General features: G+C 42.7%; 2 protein-coding genes across 12 annotated transcripts in view; one reads left to right on the forward strand and one right to left on the reverse strand.

The window, feature by feature from the left end:
• FHOD3 (formin homology 2 domain containing 3) overlaps positions 1–22,946 on the reverse strand; it is a 473,175-nt gene that overhangs the window by 317,197 nt on the left and 133,032 nt on the right. The gene's annotated exons all lie outside the window — the stretch shown is intronic.
• Positions 8,089–9,812, forward strand: LOC125082148 (protein SET-like). The gene has a single exon (XM_047697438.1). The coding sequence runs from the start codon at positions 8,125–8,127 to the stop codon at positions 8,992–8,994; it is 870 nt and encodes a 289-aa protein (XP_047553394.1). The 5' UTR covers positions 8,089–8,124; the 3' UTR covers positions 8,995–9,812.

Consider the following 22,946-nt stretch of genomic DNA (forward strand, 5'->3'; position numbering starts at 1 on the left):
TTAGCAATGTCCTTTCTAAATTGTGAAAAGTAATGATGCTCTCTCACACTGTGACTCATAAAGGAAACACTCTGTAATCAGTCATTTTTTTATTCTGTTCCTCAGTTTTCACAGACTTTCGTGAACTGAAATGAAAAATTCTAACTTAGCATAGCTTTGCTTGGCCTTTCTCCTTTTGGCAGGGGGTGGAGGACTTTTTTCTATCAAGCAATGTGTCACTAAGGTCTCTTCTAGCTCTCCCAAACAAATTCAGTGAGTCCCTCGCTCTGAGAAGTTACATTTTGTTCTCCAGGGCAGGCACTTCATCTAAAATGGGACTGAGAGCTGGTGCTTGACCCTACTATCCATAATGAAGGCACATAAAGGCAGTTGCACAGACCAGGTCACCGTGACATGTGTTTCCCCAATGTACCATCTCTATAATGACCTTAGAAAACAAAATTAAGGAGCCCACCAAGCAACACAAAAACCAGGAAAAATCCCACCAGTGAGGGCTCTGCCTACAACAGCAGCTATCATACACCCAGACTGCAACAGGGCTATCAGGACATGTGCTGAACTCTCCTGGACATCCTCCCCTAACCAGAGGCCTCCCTGCCTCCAAGTAGACTTCATTTAGACCCCTGGTCTCAGAATCTGGTCCCCCTCCTCTATGTTCCCAAAGATCCCCGTATTTTCACATTTACTAGCACTTCCAACAGTCAAGTCTCCCAGCTGGTCTTGAGCTACTCCAAGGTGGGGTCCAGGCACAGCACTCTGCACCAGTGTCTGACACGATGCCAGCCCATGCAGGCACTGAATGCCTACTGACGGCCAAGTACAGCAGGCAGGAGATGCACCTGACCATGCCTGCGGTCCAGCTGTGCAGCACATGCTTGTCCACGTGACCCACACTACTGAGCTCCTACATGTCTAGAAGCAAGCAGTGTTCTAGATGCTGAGCATGTTGCAATGGCAGAGAGAGAGAGAGAGCCCAACCTGTGGACCTGAGAATTTAGTGGGGGGAGGGGACGCAGGAGGGATAGACTTTAAACACATAACCACGCAAATTATGTAACTATGATTGCAAAAAATATTGTCAAATAAAACAAAAATATAGCCGGGCTCTAAGATCACGTAACTAGAAGTGCCTGGTTGAGCGACCGGATCTTAATTTCTGCTCAGGTCATGATCTCAGGGTCTGAGATCAAGCCCCACGTCGGACTCTGTGCTTAGGAAGGAGTCCGCTTGAGGGCTTTCTCCTTCTCCCTCTACCCCTCCCTCTACCCATGTCTCCCCCTCCCCCAGTCAAATTTTTTTTAAAAAGATCATGTAACTAGATGACCTGCGCCTGTTCCCGATTTTTAAAGGTTGTCCAAGGCAGAACGTGGATTGAGGAGAATCTCGGCAGACACAACCCATCCCTGAAAATACAAGGAAAACAACTTGGAGGTGAGCCAAGTGTCAGCCTCGGGGGAATGACCACACATGGCCTCACCCAGGCAACCTGAGGGAACGGAACTACTGAGCCATTTAAAAATGACAAGTATGTGAACTATGCTGATATGTGGAAAGATATTCATAGAGTTTACTACAGATTGGATTTTTTTTTTCTACCATGAAGGTGCTTATGTCCATTAACAAAAATTTCAGAACTCGGCCTCAACCACTGCTGCCTCAAGATAATCGACACCTCTGGGGACTAGTCAGGGTCTTGGTGGCCGAAGAGGAGCACCTAGAGGGCTTTGGAGGTTGTCCGGTCATTTTCCAGAAGCAGACTCAGTCAGCTGGTCCAGCACCCAACTGCGACAATACCTCATGTCCTTTCCATCCCACGAGCAGGGGCTCCTCAAATAAGGAAAGGGGGTTGGAGATCAGGCGGGTAACCCTATCCTCCATCAGGAAGAAAAGGCTCCCCCACTGGGGTGGGGGCAGAATGGCTTCCCGACATGTCCTGGGGCCTGCTCCTAGTACAGAAGGGTACAGCTGGGCCAGTCCTCGTAGCAGGTGGTTGGCCAAACCCCAGTGTGCCCACTATTTTTTTTTAAAGGTTACTGGTTTAATCTAGAGCTAGTCAAATTGTGGAGCCTGGGCCAGCCCCATCAGCATCACCTGGGATCTTGTGAGAAGCATTGTGAGAAGCACAGAACTTTGATCCGACCTGACCTACTGAAGCACCATTTACTTTTGCCAAGATCCCTGGGAGAATCACATATACATTAAGATCTGAAAAGCAGTGGTTCAGTCCTGGAGAGCAGGAAGATGGATTTATTCATTCCTCAAGCATTCACGGACTTCTCCGTTAAATCCAGGGGATTTAGGACCTGGGGAAAAGAGAGCCAAGTGAAGGAGGGATGCCGCTGCCCTCGGGCAACCCCAGGGAAGAAATCCATGGCTGACAAACTTTAGAGCTTTTCAAAAAGAACTTTTCAGAAAGATGCCAGAGGGTCTAAAGCTAGGGATCGATCTGGATGGAAATCTTCAGGAAAATGATATGTTAGCTGCCGTGAAAGCACTCTTAAAAAACCATAAAAGGCCCCTTACAACTTCCGTTCATCAATGAGGTGCTGTACTGCTCCTTCCATCCAGCCTCTTCTGCTGGCTAGAAACCCGCCCATTCTCTTGCCCAACATTTCCAGGAGATGCTAGATTCAGTTGTTTTGTGGCAGAAAACATGAACCTGCAATGGCCCGTGTCAGCATCTGACTGCATTTGGCAGGACTTGGAGATCAAGGTGGACACAGAGTCACCCGAGGGGACACCCAGAAATGCTTCGGCCAGGGCCTCACCGCAAGGCCACAGAGAGGTCAGTTCAGGATTAGAACTGGTTTTTTAAGTGAAAGCTCAAGTGTCTGAGTGACGGGTGGGCTAGAGGAGGGAACTGCGGACAGGAACGGGGAGCAGCATCTGTCAAAGCATGAAAGCCAGAGCCAAGTCAGGCTGTGAATTAGAGCAGAGAGCAAGTTGGAGGGCTTCCAAGCAGTGATGCTAGGCACGGGTCTCCAAGACTGAGGAACCTGGCCGGGTGGGGGACCACCAGCAGCTTTTGCTGACAAGAGGGATACTAAACTGTGGATAGGCTGAGTCTGGGGGGCCAAGACATCTGTGGACTGACCAAGGTGCGGGCCAGAGGGGAGGTCCTTAGGTCTGATTAGAAAGACTACTGAAGCCACAGCTGGATAAGAATGGACACAGTAAGACCTGAGCAAAGGGCCAGGGGGGACCGTTACCCTAGGAACCAAAAGAGGACCCACACAACCTGCCTCTGAAGCACTGGAGGTGAAGACACCAGAAAAAAGGCCCCTGCCTTTGCTAAGTAGCTGGTGACCTGTAAGCATGTCCCCGCTGATGGTGTCAGGGACAACACGTGGACTCGGGACCGGGGTGCTGGCTTGTCCTGAGCACAGAGGCAAAAGCAGTTGCTGACAGCACCTGCCATGCTGGTCTGCCTGGCATGCCCAAGGTCAACTGTATTTCTGCATAACACCTTCTACTGTCCAGTCTTCAGTGAGGCTCCCCCCAGCCCCCTTGTGGAACCTGGCAGTAACAGGTCCCAGGTGCCCCTGGGAGCCACCTCTAAAGGTGGGACATGGTAGGCAGCACAGGGGATGGGCCACCTAAAATAAATGCTATCAGGGAAAAACCAAAGTGATTATTTAGGTGCTTCTCCAACTATCCTTCTTGGAGGAAATGTTTTTTAGGTTATAATTTCCAATACATGTTAACCAACGCTTTTCTCAATTACAATCAAAATAAAGTCCTGGCAAAGGAAATGAAACAAGACATACAAATAAATACCAAATCCTTTATCATTAGACTTAATCCACAAAATTCTGCATTAATAGGATCTAAAAGACATAACCCAAAAAGAATTACACATATAAGCATCTAAAAGAAAGCACATGGGCAATTAATGTAGAAAGTCACTAGGACGCCCACAACTTTGTTGTCGTGCAAACAAAAAGTCACAAGTGAAATAGATTCCCACATTAGAACCTAATACACAGAATGAAGGAAAGCTACATATATCAGCGTTCAAAGTCTTTCATGAGAAAACCTAGCTTGGTTTTTGCTTGTTAGCTTGGTATCAGCCAAATTACTCTCAAGGGATAATATATATCTCAATTGTTTCTGTATTTTGTTTAGTAACACTCATCTTAGCAACCAGTCTTAGGGAGAGGTATGTTGATGGAAATGGGAGGGAAAGAAAATTAAGCATGACTTTGACAAACGCAGAATATTCGTTTTTAGCTTTTACTCAAACAAAAGCAAATGATGCTGTATTTCCAAAATGTAACTTCAATACTTTAGTGCTGGCCAATTCCCCCATCTATCCTGTGCAGTGACAGTTAAATTTAAATTATTTTTTGATGAAATAAGTAAGTACCAGATCCATAAATTTCCCAAACATGGATTCTCTTGATAGGAAATCAGATTCAAAGTGTTAGAATTCATAATGTATTCAGTGATAATATTTCCTAGATGTTCAGTGACAAGATCATTACCTGCTTCACAGACAACTATAGCTGAATCATGGAACCTAACACAGCAAACTGTAGGCTCTATTCCTATAAACTTGTTTTTGCCCTTTGATCTTATCTGTCATTTAAAAATATGATGCATTCCTTTGTTGCATGCAGCGTGTTCTTTTTTTAAATTGTGTTATGTTAGTCACCATACAGTACATCATTCGTTTTTGATGTTGTGTTCCATGATTCATGGAACATTGCATGGGGTGCAATGTTCACCCCATGCAATCTGGGCCCTCCTTAAAACCCACCACCAGGTTCACCCATCCCTCCACCCCCCTCCCTTCTAAAACCTTCAGTTTGTTTCCTGGAGTCCATAGTCTCTCATGGTTCATCCCCCCATCTGATTCCCCCCCGCCTTCATTTTTCCCTTTCCTTCTCCTAATGTCCTCCATCCTATTCCTTATGTTCCACAAATAAGTGAAAACAATTGACTTTCTCTGTTTGACTTATTTCTCTCAGCATAATCTCCTCTAGTCCCATCCATGTTGATGCAAAAGTTGGGTATTCATGACTGATGACTGAGTAATATTCCATCGTATATATGGACCACATCTTCTTTATCCATTCGTCTGTTGAAGGGCATCTTAGCTCTTTCCATAGTTTGACTATTGTGGACATTGTTGCTAGGAACACTGGGGTGCATATGACCCTTCTTTTCACTACATCTGTATCTTTGGGGTAAATACCCAGGAGTGCAATTGCAGGGTCATAGGATAGCTCTATTTTTAATTTTTTGAGGAACTTCCACACTGTTTTCCAAAGTGGCTACACCAGCTTGCATTCCCACCAACAGTGTAAGAGGGTTCCCCTTTCTCCACATCCTCTCCAACACTTGTTGTTTCCTGTCTTGTTGATTTTGGCCATTCTAACTGGTGTAAGGTGGTATCTCAATGTGGTTTTGATCTGAATCTCTCTGATGGCTAATGATGATGAACACTGTTTCATGTGTCTGTTAGCCATTTGTATGTCTTCTTTGGAGAAGTGTCTGCTCATGTCTTCTGCCCATTTTTTGACTGGATTATTTGTTTTTTGGGTGTTAAGTTTGAGGAGTCCTTTAGAGATCTTGGATATCAGCCCTTTGTCTGTAGTGCCATTTGTGAATATCTTCTCCCATTCCATGGGTCGCCTCTTTGTTTTGTTGACTGCTTCCTTTGCTGTGCAGAAACTTTTGATCTTGATGAAGTCCCCAAAGTTCATTTTTGCTTTTGTTTCCCTTGCCTTTGGCGAGGTGTCTTGAAAGAAGTCGCTGCGGCGGGGGTCGAAGAGGTTACTGCCTATGTTCTCCTCTAGGATTCTGATGGATTCCTGTCTCACACTGAGGTCTTTCATCCATTTAGAGTTTATCTTTGTGCGTGGTGTAAGAGAATGGTCCGATTTCATTCTTCTGTGTATAGCTGTCCAACACATGCTGCTTTTAACACCCAGGATATCAAACAACTAAGGAAGTCTGACTAACTGATATCTTTAAAGAACTGAGAGCAAGCTGGGTCCTGGTTTTCAAGAACCACTAATAGCTTATTTCAGTTCATTTTTCATAGATAACCAACATACCTCAGCAAAAAGTAATCGTTTTTAATGATTAGCATCCCTATTATCACACAAAAGGGAGGATAAACTTTAACACCTTTGCCTTTATCTAATTTACAATTCTTACATCATCACTAAGCACACTGTTTACTTCAAACGACATTTTTCCTATTACAGCTTTCTCAGTGGAGGGAGGAGTGCATGATTTACATTGTGTTCCAAGCTCCCTAATCTATGCACCTGCTCTAGAATATTCTTATTCTGTCAGAACAGTCTCTTAGGCAAAAGAAATCCCAAACTACACTTGTTGACCATATACTTCTTCAGTTTTATAAGGTTCAGAGTTAGTTGTGTTAATCAGCAATAAATCTGAGAATCCTTCCCATCTCAACCTCATGCTCATCTTACACATTTACTAGAATTGCCACATCAGCAAATCTGCATGTTCTTCAAGCTATAATGAAAAATTCTCTACTCTGCGTTCTATGGGTTGGCTTTTCTGTAACACTAGCTCATTTTCAGAATACATCATTGGAAAGTGATATTTGAGCCACCTTCTTTGCCCCAGATTCACCCAACATTTCCACACAAGCATTTTTGATGCCAGTCTCAACAACGGTCTTGGGGGGAGGGGGAGAGGGAGGAGAAAGAATCTTAAGCAGGCTCCATGCCCAGCACGGAGCCCATTTTCACAACCTTGAGATCATGACCTGAGCCGAAGTCAGGAGTCAGACACTTAACCAACTGAGCCACCCAGACGCTCCTACTGTCTTTTTATTCTTAGCAAATCAGGGTGCTATTTAATAAGAAACCCACAAAGCACTCATGTTGACATACGCAATAGTGAACACCAACATCTGTCAACTCTTAACGGGATACTAGCAAAGCCTTTTGTTTTTTAATATATTTTTAATCTGTTAATGCTCTAAGTACCAATGCTCTTACCTCTTCCTTGGCCAGTTCATTCTCACAAAATAACACATTATTCTTAAGCAGTTTGTTTGGCTAATTATGGCTGTAAAACTAAATGTACAATGGTCCATACTGCCAATGAAAACTAACAAAACCTTTTGCTGTCAAAATGGCTCCCACCGTCACCACTTTGTTTACTACTACCGTGCATTTACTACTACTGTGCGTTTTTCTTTGGAAAAAAAAAAAAAAAGTCTAGTGGCATGTGCTTTCTCATCACTGAAGTTAGAATTAATATACCATTTACTGAAAAATGTTTAGCAAACATTGAACTTTAAGGAACTATCTTTATTCATATAGGAGATAATTATGTATTTAGAATATTCAATGGAATTTTTAAAAGCTGCTAGGAAGGAGGATAGCAAAACGGAAGAATGTAAGACCAATACACAAATATCAATTTTATTTCTATAGATGAGTAGTAAGAATTGGAAATTTAAATTTATAATAGCATCCAAAAATGACATACTTAGGGATAAGCTTTAAGTATGTGTTTAAGCCTGTACCCTGAACACTATAACACACTGCAGAGAGAAACTGAGCTGGCCTAACTAAATGGACATCCATATTTAAGTAAAAGCATTGTAAGACTCGAGATTAATTTCTCAATTTTCCTCATGTTGATCTACAGATTCACTGCAATGTCAATCAAAATCCCATGTTTTAAGAGGAATCAACAAGCTCCTTTCTAAAATGTATACGGAAATGCGAAGGGCACAGAAGAACCAAAGTAATTTTGAAGACTTACACTACTTAATTTCCACATGTACTATCAAATGACAGGGAAGATATGGTATTGTCCTCAGCAGAGACACAGAAAGTAGTGGAACAGAATACAGACTCAATACCTAGAACCACACATATGTTGTCGAAGGATTTTCAGCAAAAGTGCCAGTGTAATTCAAAAGAAAAAGTCTTTTCAACCACTGGATGTCCATACCTTCCATTATCTGTTAAAATTAACTCACAACTGGATCACAGACCAAAACACAAACCTAAAACTATAAAGCTTCTACCAGAAAAATAGAGGGAAAGAATCTTATTAGCGGGATATGCAAAAATGTCTTAAGTACAGACGTGCCTCTCTCCCGGTTTCCTGGAGTTTCCTTGCAGCATGGCCCCCAAACGCCAGTCTTCGCTCCCGCCTCAAACGAAGAAACCGAGACTGCCTCCTGCCCCCAAGCCAGGGCAGACGTCAACATCTCAGCACTTGCATAAGGGAGAAAAAGAACAGCAAGAAGCAATTGAACATATTGATGAAGTACAAAATGAAATAGACAGACTTAATGAACAAGCCAGTGAGGAGATTTTGAAAGTAGAACAGAAATATAACAAACTCCGCCAACCATTTTTTCAGAAGAGGTCGGAATTGATCGCCAAAATCCCCAATTTTGGGGTAACAACATTTGTCAACCATCCACAAGTGTCTGCACTGCTTGGGGAGGAGGATGAAGAGGCGCTGCATTATTTGACAAGAGTTGAAGTGACAGAATTTGAAGATATTAAATCAGGTTACAGAATAGATTTTTATTTTGATGAAAACCCTTACTTCGAAAATAAAGTTCTCTCCAAAGAATTTCATCTGAATAAGAGTGGTGATCCATCTTCAAAGTCCACTGAAATCAAATGGAAATCTGGAAAGGATTTGACGAAACGTTCAAGTCAAACACAGAATAAAGCCAGCAGGAAGAGACAGCATGAGGAACCAGAGAGCTTCTTCACCTGGTTTACTGACCATTCTGATGCAGGTGCAGATGAGTTAGGAGAGGTCATCAAAGATGATATTTGGCCAAATCCATTACAGTACTACTTGGTTCCCGATATGGATGATGAAGAAGGGGAAGGAGAAGAGGATGATGATGATGATGAAGAAGAAGAAGGATTGGAAGATATTGATGAAGAAGGAGATGAGGATGAAGGTGAAGAAGATGAAGATGATGATGAGGGGGAGGAAGGAGAGGAGGATGAAGGAGAAGATGACTAATGGAACACTGATGGATTCCAACCTTCCTTTTTTAATTTTCTTCAGTCCCTGGGAGCAAGTTGCCGTCTTTTTTTTTTTTTCCTTTTTCTTTTTCTTTTCTCCTCTCGTGCTCATTCGCCCTGTTTTTTGAAGTCTCCTTTTTCTCTCCCTTTATACCATGGTTCTCAGCTTATTTGGGGGGGAAATACCTTGAGCAGAATACAGTGGGAAAAGAATCTCTACCCCTTTTTGTTCCAAATTCATTTTTGTCCCTTCCTGTCTCAACAAAAACAAAAACTTTATGGAATCAACACCACCGTGCTCTGTGGGAAAAAAGAAAAACCTTCTGCTCCCTTAGCTCTGCTGGAAGCTGGAGGGTGCTAGGCCCCTGTGTAGTAGTGCATAGAATTCTAGCTTTTTTCCTCCTTTCTCTGTATATTGGGCTCAGAGATACACTGTGTCCATATGTGAATATGGACAGTTAGCATTTACCAACATGTACCTGTCTACTTTCTCTTGTTTAAAAAAAAGAAAAAAAAAACTTAAAAAAATGGGGTTATAGAAGGTCAGCAAAGGGTGGGTTTGAGATGTTTGGGTGGGTTAAGTGGGCATTTTGACAACATGGCTTCTCCTTTGGCATGTTTAATTGTGATGTTTAACGGACATCCTTGCAGTTTAAGATGACACTTTTAAAATAAAACTCTCTCCTAATGATGACTTGAGCCCTGCCACTCGATGGGAGAATCAGCAGAACTTGTAGGATCTTATTTGGAATTGACATTCTCTATTGTAATTTTGTTCCTGTTTATTTTTAAATTTTCTTTTTGTTTCACTGGAAAGGAAAGATGATGCTCAGTTTTAAACATTAAAAGTGTACAAGTTGCTTTGTTACAATAAAACTAAATGTGTACAAAAAAAAAAAAAGTCTTAAGTAGGATACAAAAAAATTTAAGCCTAAAAGGGAAAACTAATACACTAATATACCCATCAAAATTTAAAGCCTCTGCCCTTTGAGGGATACCTTAAGAAAATGAGCTACAGAAATACCCAAAATGTACGTTTGACAAAAGACAAGTTACCAGGATACAGGAAGAACTCATAATTTGATAAAGACAATGCAGAAATTTAAGGAAAAAAAAAAAGGTGGATGGAAAAGATTTTTGGATAGATATTTCACAAAGGAGATACCTGGACAGACAAAAAGCACATAAAATGATGCTCAACAGCATTAGAGAAAAAAACATCCAAAATGACTAACACTAGTAAGACTGGAATATCCAGTGTTGTCAAGGATGTGGAGCAACTGGAACCTTCATCCACTGCCATTATTAATGTAAATGGTATCATCATTTTGGAACAAAACTGTCAGTTTCTTACAAAGTAATACACACTGACCATAAGGACCATCGATTCCACTTCCAACTATTTACACAAGAAAGGTAAAAAAATATTTAATACTTGTATCATATATATATATATATATTCACAATGAGCTTTACTCATGCTGGCAAAAAATGGGAACAACACTTGACATTTGATATAAATTGTGGTCCATCCATACCATGGATCACTCATCGGCCATGAAGAATTATAAACTACTGATAAGACACGCATCAATGGGTCTCCAAATCATTATGCTGACTAAAAGCCAGACCAAAAAAAAAAAAAAGTAGTGACTAAGTCCATTTTTGTGACACTCTAGAAAAGATAAATCTAACCCACAGTGACAGAAAGCATGTTGGTGGTGACTGGTGGCTCAAGGGTGAAGGGTGGAAAGTAGACAAGCTGTAAACTGAGCAGAGGCCCAGGAAAACTTGAGGTCATGGTCGTTCCATGGATGTAACCAATGGTCAAAGCTTATCCAACTGTCACTGAAATGGGTGCATGTTTCTGAATGTAAGGTCTGCCTCAGTAAAGTTAAGTAAGAATAAAATAACACTGTGAAACATGGTTGTAAAACACATGAATGACACACACAGCCTGTACCATTTGTCACTCACTCCACACATTCCTCCAACATGCCATCTGTTCTACACTCCGGCCAACAGGATTGGTGTCCCGACCCCTTGTGTGGATATTCTAGCAACATTAGATTATGCTCCAGGCATACCTTGGAAATACTGCAGGTTCGATTCTAAACCAACGCGTTAAGTCAGTATCACAAAGGGAAACACATGAATTCGTTGGTTTCCTAGTGCATATAAAAGTTATGTTTATGTTATACCATCATCTATTAGGTGTGCAATACCACTGTGTCTAAAAAAATAGAAACGAATTAAAAGGCACTTTATTGCTTAAAAATTTTGCTAAGCACCATCTGAGCTCTCAGCAAGTTGTAACTGCTGATTACAGACTGCTTTAACTAATAATGAGACAGTCTGAAATACTGCAAGAATTACCGAAATGTGACCCAGAGACATGAAGCGATCCAACACATGTTGGGAAAATGGTGCCAATAAGACTCACTCGATGCTGGGTTGCCCACAAACCTTCAATGTACTTACAAAAATGCATTATCTGTGAGGCACAATTAAGCAAAGTGTGGCAAAAAGATATGCCTGTGATTGCTTCTAAATGCTTCCTCTCAGTTTCTGTACTTAGCTCACTGTGAAGTGACAGCCAACAGCTCGCTGATCAGTGGCAATCTATAGACAATTTGAGTAGCCGTGTCTCAGTTGCACGCCCAGAATAATTTAGATTTAATAAAACCCCAACATGCTTTAAGACTGAACAAAATTGTTAACCTGTTCACTTATGCTAAAATTAGTAGTGAAGTCCATTCCCTTATAGGGGTTCCGGTGACATTCCTAATAAAGTGCTACTGAGTGAGCTTGAGGAGGCAAGGACTGCAAGCCCCATATGGAAAACGGTTACCATCCTGTGTAATTCTCTGAGGCTTAAATGAGCAGATGTTTAGAGGAGTGTGAGAGAGAGAATTTTAGGATGGCTCTCAAGATTCCCTTCCCTGCCATACAAACTCTATAGCCCCCTCCCCTTGAATAGTGAATGAGACTGATGGATAGGACAGGATCTCACTCTCACAATTAGGTTACACTATAAGGCAAAGAAGAGATTTTTGCACGTGTAATTAAAGTCCCAAATCAATTTGAGTCCATCAAAGGGGGGGATTATCCTAGGTGGGCCTGCCCTAATCAGGTGATCCCTTTAATAGCAGAAGGTAAGAGACAAGGAGCAAGCAGAGAAACTCTCCTATTAACTTTGAAATGTTGACAAGAGTCCACATGATAGGCAAGAGCAGGTAGCCTGTAGAAGCTGCGGGCCTCAGTCCTACAACCTCAAGGAATGGAACCCCACCAACAACCAACCAGTGAGCTTAGAAGAGGAATTTCAGCCTCAGATGAGAACAGGACCTAGCCAACACCTTTATTTCAGCTTAGTGAGATCCCTAGCAGAGGACCCAAGTAAGTGATGCCTGGACTCCTGCCCTATGGAAACTGTGGGAAAATAAATGTGTATTTTTAAGCCACTAAATTTGTGCTAGCTTACTACGCAACAATAGGAAACCAGTAAGAGGATGCCTGGGTGGCTTAGTCAGTCAAGCATCTGCCTTTAGCTCAGGTCATGATCCCAGGATGTTGGGTTCGAGTCCCACATCAGGTTCCCTGCTTAGGGGGGAGTCTGCTTCTCCCTCTACCCCTTCGCCCTGCTCGTGATTTTTCTTTCAAATAAATAAAATCTTAAAAGAAAGAAAGAAACCAATAAGAGAAGACTCCAAAAATATAATTTACATTTATACACAAGTTTTGGCAAGTTTCTACCCCAAGGATGTGGGAGTATTCAGAGACAGCATCATGAAAAGAAAGCAGATGTGACCAGGTTGTCACAAGGAAACAAGCTATCTCAATTCACAGAAGACCCCATGGAGGGAGGCCACATGTCATACTTGTGAGAGCAGTCTCCGGCACAGGCCAGATCTGGTTTCCAGTTCAGCTCCACCTTTCTGACCCTGGGAGCTGTAAAGAATCACTTCTCCACACCTCATCTTGCTTATCAGAGAGACAGAAGGTTAAACACCTACTAAATCAGTTTAAGTCTCCATGGCCACAACCAAGAAAGTTACTGGCTAAAATAAACAACAGAGAAATGCCTTAACAATGTAAGCACAGCCCTCAGAATCAAAAGAAAGGCTAATGGCTGGGCCCCGGGGAGTGCAGGAAACACAGGAGCCCTGGGATGCCAGTAACTGACCACCAGCGTCTCTTTAGAAGCTTCTGCTGTGGGACTGATCCTGCTCCCCTCCCTGCCCCCCGAAGACCAGGATTCCAACAAGACAGATGTCCCAGCGGGACCCGATTCAGGGAGCTCTGGTTTAAGTTGATTCACACATAGGCCTCCCCCAGACCTCTCCAAACATCAGGCCCTGCTGAAGGGCGGTCCCTCAGTGGGGAAGCAAGGGAAGGAGGAGAGTCAGGCAGGTGGAAACATCACAGACCCCCCCACACCCCTGACACCACCACCTCCTCACAGAATAGAAAGTATGAAAACAAGGCTTTAAAACTGGGCAAGTGCTCAAAATGGCAGCAATGACTAGTCTCTTTATCATCTACTTGACACCCTAGTTGTCATAAAGCGAAATGATTTGGAAACAATCCAACTACACATTAAAGTTATATACTGCTCGATAATACTGACTGGCTTTTCTATTTCTCAGCTTGTTTTGGCCCTGGTTTGCGTGTTTTTCCACGACTCCCAGGATCTATCCCACAGGAGGCACGTTGCTCTGAGCAACTTCCCTAACTTGCATCCACCGTGCAGTTCAGAATTCTGTCTTCACTGTCGTTAACCTGATGGTTAACCTGTCTGTTGAGTACGTAAATTACTCTACTTCGATTTTTTCAAATCTTTTTTCATACCATGTTTTTATTCTTTTGTTTTAAATTCCTCCTTGTAGGTCTCCCGTCATTTTAAATGTATTTAACATGCTCCACCCACCAATGTTATTCAAGTTTATAGCATTCTAACCCCACTGTTGACCGTGTGTATGGAGTCTCCAGTGAGGTGAATGGCTTTCTCAGGGGGTAATTTCGGATCGTGAGCCCATCATCAGGAGCATTCATTTCGTGAGACTCCCGGGCAGCCCGAGCATAGCGTATCCTTCAAGAAGGGCATTGCCAGCTTAGGACCCCCTCGTGTTAATTTAACAGCTTGGGGACTCTTATGCAAGTTAATGTGATTCAACAATTCCCAAACCCAAGGGAGGGCCGGCCTGAGGATACCAACCCTACCACACCCAGCCCCAAGCCAGGGCACATCAGCTTCCTGGTGATCTCCCCAGTCTGATGCGTGCGTACTCTGGGGTCCATTCTTTTTTTTTTTTTTTTTTTTAAAGATTTTATTTATTTGTCATAGAGAGAGAAGTGAGAGCAAGCACAGGCAGACAGAGTGGCAGGCAGAGGCAGAGGGAGAAGCAGGCTCCCTGCCAAGCAAGGAGCCTGATGCGGGACTCGATCCCAGGACGCTGGGATCATGACCTGAGCCGAAGGCAGCCACTTAACCAACTGAGCCACCCAGGTGTCCCTCTGGGGTCCATTCTTTCACCAAGTACATAGTCCTGCAGACCTGGCTTTATTTTTTTTAAGGTGTTTTTTTTTACGTTCAGTTAGCCACTCTATAGTACATCATTAGTTTCAGATGTAGCATTCAATGATTCACTAGTTACATATAACATCCAGTGCTCATCACGACACGTGCCGTCCTCAATACCTGTCACCCTGTTACCCACTCCCACTACCCCCCTCCCTTCTAAGACCCCAAGTTCATTACCCAGGGTCCATAGTCTCTCATGGTTCATCTCCCTCTCTGATTTCTCCCCCTTCAGGTTTCCCTCCTCTATAGTCCTCCATGCTATTGCTTATGTTCCACGTAGGAGTGAAACCATATAATTGTCTTTCTCTGCTTGACTTACTTCACTTAGCATAATCCCCTCTAGTTCTATCCATGTCAATGCAAATGGTGGGTATTCATCCTTTCTGATGGCTGAATAATATTTCATTGTATATATGAACCACATCATCTTTATCCACTCATCTGTTGAAGGGCATCTCAGCTCCTTCCACAGTTTGGCTATTGTGGACATTGCTGCTATGAACATTGGGGTGCATGTTCCCCTTCTTTTCACTGCATCTGTATCTTTGGTGTAAATACCCAGTAGCACAATTGCTGGGTCATTGGGTAGATCTATTCTTAACATCTTGAGAACCCTCTATGCTGTTTTCCAGAGTGGCTGCACCAGCTTGCTTTCCCGCCAACAGTGTAAGAGGGTTCCCTTGTCTCCACATCCTCGCCAACATCTGTTTAGACCCGGCTTTAAACAGAGGTCCCCACTCCTGTTGGGCTTAAGGACTCATCTTTTCTGCCCACACCCCTAAAACGACCCAAGGTTACCAAGGCTGGCCAGGTTTCCTGAAGCTGCTCTAGCATCAGCTCAGTCCTCATAAAAAGCTTTTTGGACACGAGGGATTTACGGTGAGTGCTTCCTCTCTGCACACATTTAAAGGATGCTCAATGGTTTACCATCAGCCGTACTGGCATTCTCTAAAAGGAGGGCTTTTAAAATCTCCCATACTGCCAGGAACAGAAGACCCAGGGTATGCATTCAACAAGTAGGAGATATTCTAAATCAAACATCTTTTTTTTCTTACACGAGCTGTTCATGCAAAATGATTTAAACCTTATCTAGTCTAGCTTCTCATCCATAAGAAATCTGGTCCCATGACTTCCTGGAAGAAGTCAAATGAACACATTGAACAAGATGCTAAAAAAAAAAAAAAATACAGACAAGTAGAAATAACATGGATCCCCGGAACCCCCTACCATTAGACAAAGTTTGTTTACACTATTGTTAGAGTTTATTGTTTTAAATAATGCTTTAAAATGGACATGTTGGGGCGCCTGGATGGCTCAGTAGATTAAAGCCTCTGCCTTCAGCTTGGGTCATGATCCCGGGGTCCTGGGATTGAGCCCCACGTTGGGCTCTCTGCTCAGGGGGAGCCTGCTTCCTCCTCTCTCTCTGCCTACTTGTGAGCTCTGTCTGTCAAATAAATAAATAAAATCTTAAAAAAATTTTAAAAAGAAAATAAAAAATAAAATGGACATGTTGAGGTCTTATATTTCATAAGATTTCCCTAGGATTGACTCCTGGAAGTTAAATGACTGGGACATAGAATAAATTTGTAAAGGCTTTTCCTAAATAGTAAAAATATCTAAACACATACTACCTCATTGCTTTTCTGAAAGAAGTGTACTTCCAGAGCAAGAGCCGAGTTTGGAGATGTCCATTAGACCTTGTCCTACTGAGCTTGGGTGTAGAAATGGTTTTGTTCAAAAGGCCACGTGTGGGGTGCCTGGGTGGCTCAGTGGGTTAAGCCGCTGCCTTCAGCTCAGGTCATGATCTCGGGGTCCTGGGATCGAGTCCCGCATCGGGCTCTCTGCTCAGCGGGGAGCCTGCTTCCCTCTCTCTCTCTCTCTCTCTGCCTGCCTCTCTGTCTACTTGTGATCTCTCTCTGTCAAATAAACAAATAAAATCTTTAAAAAAAAAAAAAAAGGCCACGTGTGGGCCTAAGATATTTGAACAGCTAGAGGGAATGTAAAAGATAAGGTTTTCATCTAAGCTGAAAAGGCAGAGATTCATAAAATCAAGAAAAGCCACCCCCACTGCAAAAAAAAAAAAAAAAAAAAAACCACAGTCCAAACACAAGAGCACTAAAGTCAAGACAGAAACATTATTATATGTGAGTGAAGCATTTTCTTTACAAAAACAGCAAGAAGGTGCCATTTACTGCCCTCTGTGTTTGGCAGTGACCCATGAGTGCCAGCACTGCCTTGGCCCCGCCCACCTTCCTCCCTTCCACGTGTGACCCCAACACACTCAGAGAATGGCAGGGCCAGGCACCCAGCACACACTCCTGAGCTCACAACTTCCCAGGCTGTAATCAGAGGATTAATTCCAGAAACCTGCTGGTCCTTCCCTCCTCGATGTCTGATGAAGGCACTGCAGGAATTTCCCACCCACTTTTCTATTGTGGGGGTGGAGGGTGGGAGCTTCAATATAAATCTCAAACTGGTGCTTTTGTTTTCAACCTCCCCACGCACAGAGGTAAGGAGACCCAAAGGCGCAGGTCACCAATTTCTAAACAGCAAACAACAAAATTGACAGTCCTATTTAAAATTCAAAAAAAAAAAAAAGGAGCGAGAAAGAAAAGAAAGTCTTTAAACCAGCATCCAGCTGGCGCATTGTGGACTCTTTGTATAGTGGATTTTAAATTACAGATTAGAGTAAAACAACATGAGCAAAAATAAGGAGTAATCAGGGTCTCCTTCTGAAGAAAGTCTCCAGGCCGGCCATGGGCCTGACGGGCTTCGGCCAGCCATGCCAGCACTAATAACCACTCTGAAATACACAACTCCCAGAGAGGCAGAGCGTTCTTGGGAAATTAAAGCTGTGATTACTGGAAAGCGGAAATGCTCAAAAAGAAGGACCAAAGGGAGAAAAGGCTTGTTGTTTCATCTTCAAGATTTATTGAATGGAGTCAACCTTTACAGGCTCAATGCAAATGCCTTCTTGGGGACACATTCCACACGCAGCCTGCTGCCTGTGTCCCCTACCCTCTATTCCCTCGCTTCCCTGCTCGAGTAACATGCTCATTGTGTCCCCACAAGTACGTCGCACAGGACTCGTTCTCTGCAAAAACAGTCATGGTTTCTCTCACTTCTCTGGAAATTTCCTTGAGCCTTCCCACTTAAAGGACAGCCCTAGCACAGTTTCCTTTTATAGTATTACACAACCCAAATTACAATGATCAACCCATCTCTAAACCATATGGTAGTGACTCCAAAATTAAAATGTAGATTGTCCAGTAGAGCAAAATCTCCGATTTAGAGAGGCTACCAGATTCTGCTCTCCACCCACTAAGGACACACCCTAACCCAGTCATCAGGCTTGCTCAGAATGGAGTTCAATCTGGTCACCAGTAACCTTGATCCGCAGAGGTAGGGCTGCCCTCGGGGGCCACCCAGAACAGGCTTGCTGCTTTCCCAGGACAGATGTGACCATAGGGAAGAGGCCTTGTACAACCCAGCCAGGTTCTCCAGCCAGGCCTCCCCCAGCCCTCTGGCTGTCTGGTGTTGTCCTAAATGCTCTTCAGTATAGCCTCCAAAGGGTCAGGGTCCCCCCAAGACAGGGCTCACAGGACACTGAAGCTGGAGGCACTTTATATGCCTTTAACAGAAAGTAAATGTTTATAGGCCATCTCATCCTATAAAGTTTTATATTCTGCAAAACATACAGGTCTTTTATAGGATTGCTATTTTTTCAAGCCCATATTCCTGTCAAAATGTTTAACCCAAGAGGCAAGACACTTAGTTCCATTCTGTTCCACAGTTTTGGTTAGCTTCAACTGAGATCTTAACTGGTCCCACAATTGTTTAGGTATTCTTGTCAGCTTCTTAACACTTGAAATTGCTTGGAGTATGTTCCCTAGACACGGGACACTTTTTTAAAAATTTATTTATTAAATGAAGACATGAAAGCCTTGTGGCATTCTTGGGTGGGGTCCATTCTGATGACTTAAAGTAAGACTGTTTTTGAAGAAATGGTGATTTGTTTCAATACTAAAATCTAGTCCACAAGAACATTACAAGAATCCCTATCAAATCTATCCCCAAATTAAGACCTACCAGCTCACTGTTATCTCCCATCTGAGGCAGGCTCAGCATCATTCACTCTTGGCTACAGTGGTTCCTCCTATTCTGCATCACTCAGAAATGCTCACAATATGCCTATCAGTTTGCCCCCCAATTTCACTCTTTATTCAATAAATTTTTATCTCCTATGTGCTGAGTGGTATGGATTTCACTCAAGCCTGCTGCCAGACTTCCAGGAGCCCAACATTTTGACCTTGTTTCTTTTCTGGTTTTAAAAACTGGCTATTCGCCCTACCTAGTCCTCTGGTAAATAGAGAGCCATCACAAGGAAATAACCAGTAATTTCTATCAACACCAATGAGGTGTCAGAGTCCCTTATCTTTGTTTTCTCTCAAATGAGGATCCTTCAACTGTAAGAAGAGAGGGAACGATCTCCCGTATTCTGAGATCTCTCTGCTTCACAGCCTGAACCTCGAGGTCTCCAGAGATGGACACAGGTTGCAAGAGGCAACAACTGTCCACGTCCACCAGCGAGTTCACAGAATCTGGTCGGGCTCTTGGCCCCACTGTGCAAACACGACATGCTGGTCTGCTAGTAGGTCAGCTCTCTAGACAGCTACTTCGCACCTTTGCTTGTTGCAAAGCAACAAGATTCCTTGGCAGTGCTGACACTGCTGTGCTGCCTTCGGGACACTCCAGGGAATAGGAAAGGCTGCTCACCCAAGAAACATCCTTCTTCCGGCCCCTCCACTGATGCTGAGCAGCTCCTTCCCTCCCTCAATTCTGCCGTCTGCTCCTTCTTGACCCGTATGTCGTGTTCCTCTCCTATCAAGCTTGAACTCCCTTTCACCTTGACCCCATTTATTTTTCCAATTCGAAGAATTCCTTAACTAAAAATAGACATTTTTAAGATTTTTTGTTATTAGTTTCAGGGGTAGAATTTTGAGGATTTATCAGTTGCATAGAACACCCAGTGCTCATTACATCAAGTGCCCTCCTTAATGCCCAACAACCAGTTACCCCTTAAGACCACATACCTTCCCTCCAGCAACCCTCAGGTTGTTCCCTAGAGTTAATAGTCTCTTACGGTTTCCTCCTTCTCCGTTTTCTTCTTAATTTCTCCTTCCCTTCCCCATGTTCATCTTTTTTGTTTCTTAAATTCCTCATGAGTGAAATCATATTGTATTTGTCTTTCTGACTAATTTCGCTTACCATAGTAACCTCTAGTTCCATCCATGTGGTTGCAAATGGCAAGTCTTTCCTTTGATGGCTGAGTAATAATCTATTGTATATCTATACCACATCTTCTTTATCCATTCATCTGTTGATGGACATCTGGGATGTTTTCATAGTTTGGCTATTGTGGACATTGCTGCTATAAACATTGGGGTGCAGGTGTCCCTTCGAATCACTATACTTGTATCCTTTGGATAAATACAAGTGCAACTGATGGGTCATAGGGTAGCTCTATTTTCAACTTCTTGAGAAACCTCCATATTGTCTTCCAGAGTGGCTGCACCACTTGCATTCCCACCAACAGTGTAGGAGGGTTCCCCTTTCTCCACATCCTCGCCAGCATCTGTCATTTCCTGACTTGTTAATTTTAGCCATTCTTTTTTTTTTTTTTAAAGATTTTATTTATTTATTTGACAGAGAGAAATCACAAGCAGGCAGAGAGGCAGGCAGAGAGAGAGGAGGAAGCAGGCTCCCCGCCGAGCAGAAAGCCTGATGTGGGGCTTGAACCCAGGACCTGGGATCATGACCTGAGCCGAAGGCAGCGGCTTAACCCACTGAGCCACCCAGGCGCCCCAGTTAATTTTAGCCATTCTGACTGGTGTGAGGTGGTATCTCATTGTGGTTTTGATTTGTATTTCCCTGATGCTGAGAGATGTGGAGCACTTTTTCTGTGTCTGTTGGCCATCTGGATGTCTTCTTTGCAGAAATGTCTGTTCATGTCCTCTGCCCATTTCTTGATTGGATTATTTGTTCTTTGGGTGTTGAGTTTGATAAGTTCTTTATAGATTTTGAACACTAGCCCTTTATGTGATATGTCATTTACAAATATCTTCTCCCATTCTGTCAGTTGTCTTTTGGTTTTGTTCACTGTTTCCTTTGCTGTGCAAAAGCTTTTGATCTTGATGAAGTCCCAATAGTTCATTTTTTCTCTTGCTTCCCTTGCCTTTGACAATGTTTCTAGGAAGAATTTTCTGCAGCTGAGGTCAAAGAGGTTGCTGCCTATGTTCTCCTCAAGGATTTTGATGGATTCCTTTCTCACATTGAGGTCTTTCATCCATTTTGAGTCTATTTTTGTGTGTGGTGTAAGGAAATGGTCCAGTTTCATTTTTTTGCATGTGGCTGTCCAATTTTCCCAACACTGTTTGTTGAAGAGACTGTCTTTTTTCCATTGGACATTCTTTACTGCTTTGTCAAAGATTAGTTGACCATTGAGTTGAGGGTCCATTTCTGGGCTCTCTGTTACATTCCATTGATCTATGTGTCTGTTTTTGCACCAGTACCATACTGTCTGGATGATTACAGCTTTTTAGTAGAGGTTGAAGCCTGGAATTGTGATGCCTCCAGCTTTGGTTTTCTTTTTCAACATGACTTTGATTATATGGGGTCTTCTCGGTTCCATACAAATTTTAGGATTGCTCATTCCAGCTCTATGAAAAATGTTGATGGTATTTTGGTAGGGATTGCATTTAATGCGTAGATTGCTTTAGGTAGTATAGACATTTTAACCGCATTTGTTCTTCCAATCCTCAATTTCCCATTTCTTTCCGTCTTCCTCAATTTCATAACCATTCTATAGTTTTGACTACAGATCCTTTACTTCTTTGGTTAGGTTTATTTCTAGGTATCTTATAGGTTTTGGTCTAATTGTAGATGGGTTCGAGTCTTTGATTTCTCTTTATTCTGCTTCATTCTTAGTATATAGAAATGCAACTGACTTCTGTGCATTGACATTATATCCTGTGACTTTTTTTAATTCCTCTATCAGTTCTAGCAACTTTTTGGTGGAGTCATTCATGTTGTCTACAAAGGGTGAGAGTTTGACTTCTTCACATATGTGGATGCCCTTTATTCTTTTGTTGTCTGATTATTCGGTCTAGAACTTCCAGAACTAAATTGAACAACAGTGATGAGTGTGGACATCCCTGCTGTGTTCCTGACTTTCGAGGAAAAACTGTTTTTCCCCACAGGGGATGATACTCACTGTGAGTCTTTCATATATGGCTCTTATGATATTAAGGTATGTTCCCTCTGTCCCTACATGATGGAGGGTTTGTTTTTTTTAAGATTTTATTTATTTATTTGACAGAGAGAGAGAGATCACAAGTAGGCAGAGAGGCAGGCAGAGAGAGGGGGGGAATCAGGCTCCCCGCTGAGCAGAGAGCCCGATGCGGGGCTCGATCCCAGGACCCTGAGATCATGACCTGAGCCGAAGGCAGAGGCTTAACCCACTGAGCCACCCAGGTGCCCCTGATGGAGGGTTTTTATCAATAAAGGATGCTGTATTTTGCCAAATGCTCTTTCTGCATCTACTGAGAGAGGGATATGGTTCTGGCACTTTCTTTTATTCATGTGGTATATCACATTGGTTTGCTGATGTTGAACCACATCTGCAGTCCAGAAATAAATCCCACTTAGCTGTGGTGAATAATCCTTTTAATATACTGTTGGATCCTATTAGCTAGCATCTCAGTGAAGATCTTTGTATCCATGTTCATCAAGGATATTGGGCTGTAATTCTTTTTAGTGGGATCTTCTCTGGTTTGGGGATCAATATAATGCTGGCCTCATAGAATAAGTCTGGAAGTTTTTCTTCTACTTCCATTTTTTGGACCAGTTTCAGAAGAGTCGGTAGTAATTCTTCTTTAAATGTTTGGTAGAAAATGTTTTGGTAGAAAACCCCTGAGAAGCCAACTGGCCCTGGACTCATATTTGTTGAGAGATATTTGATGACTGACTCAATTTCTTTGCTGGTTATGAGTCTGTTCAGATTTTCTATATCCTCATGTTCCAGATTTGGTAGTTTACAGATTTCTAGGAATTTATCCATTTCTTCCAGATTGCCTAATTTGTTTGCATATGAGAAAGTTCATAATATTCTCTTATAATGGTATTTCTTTGGTGTTGGTTGTGATCTCTACTCTTTCATGATTTTATTTGCTCCTTTCTTTCTTAATTCTGGCTAGGAGGTTATCAGTCTAATTTTTTTCAATTTAAATTCAATTAGCCAACATTTCAGACATGGAGTCCAGTAATTCATCAGCTGCATGTAACTCCCAGGGTTCATCACATCACTT

The sequence above is a fragment of the Lutra lutra genome, chromosome 12 (genome assembly GCF_902655055.1).
Source record: "Lutra lutra chromosome 12, mLutLut1.2, whole genome shotgun sequence".
Lineage (NCBI taxonomy): Eukaryota > Metazoa > Chordata > Mammalia > Carnivora > Mustelidae > Lutra > Lutra lutra.

Bases quoted from the DNA above. Each gene is read 5' to 3' on its own strand.
- LOC125082148 (XM_047697438.1), top strand. From the start codon at position 8,125: ATGGCCCCCAAACGCCAGTCTTCGCTCCCGCCTCAAACGAAGAAACCG.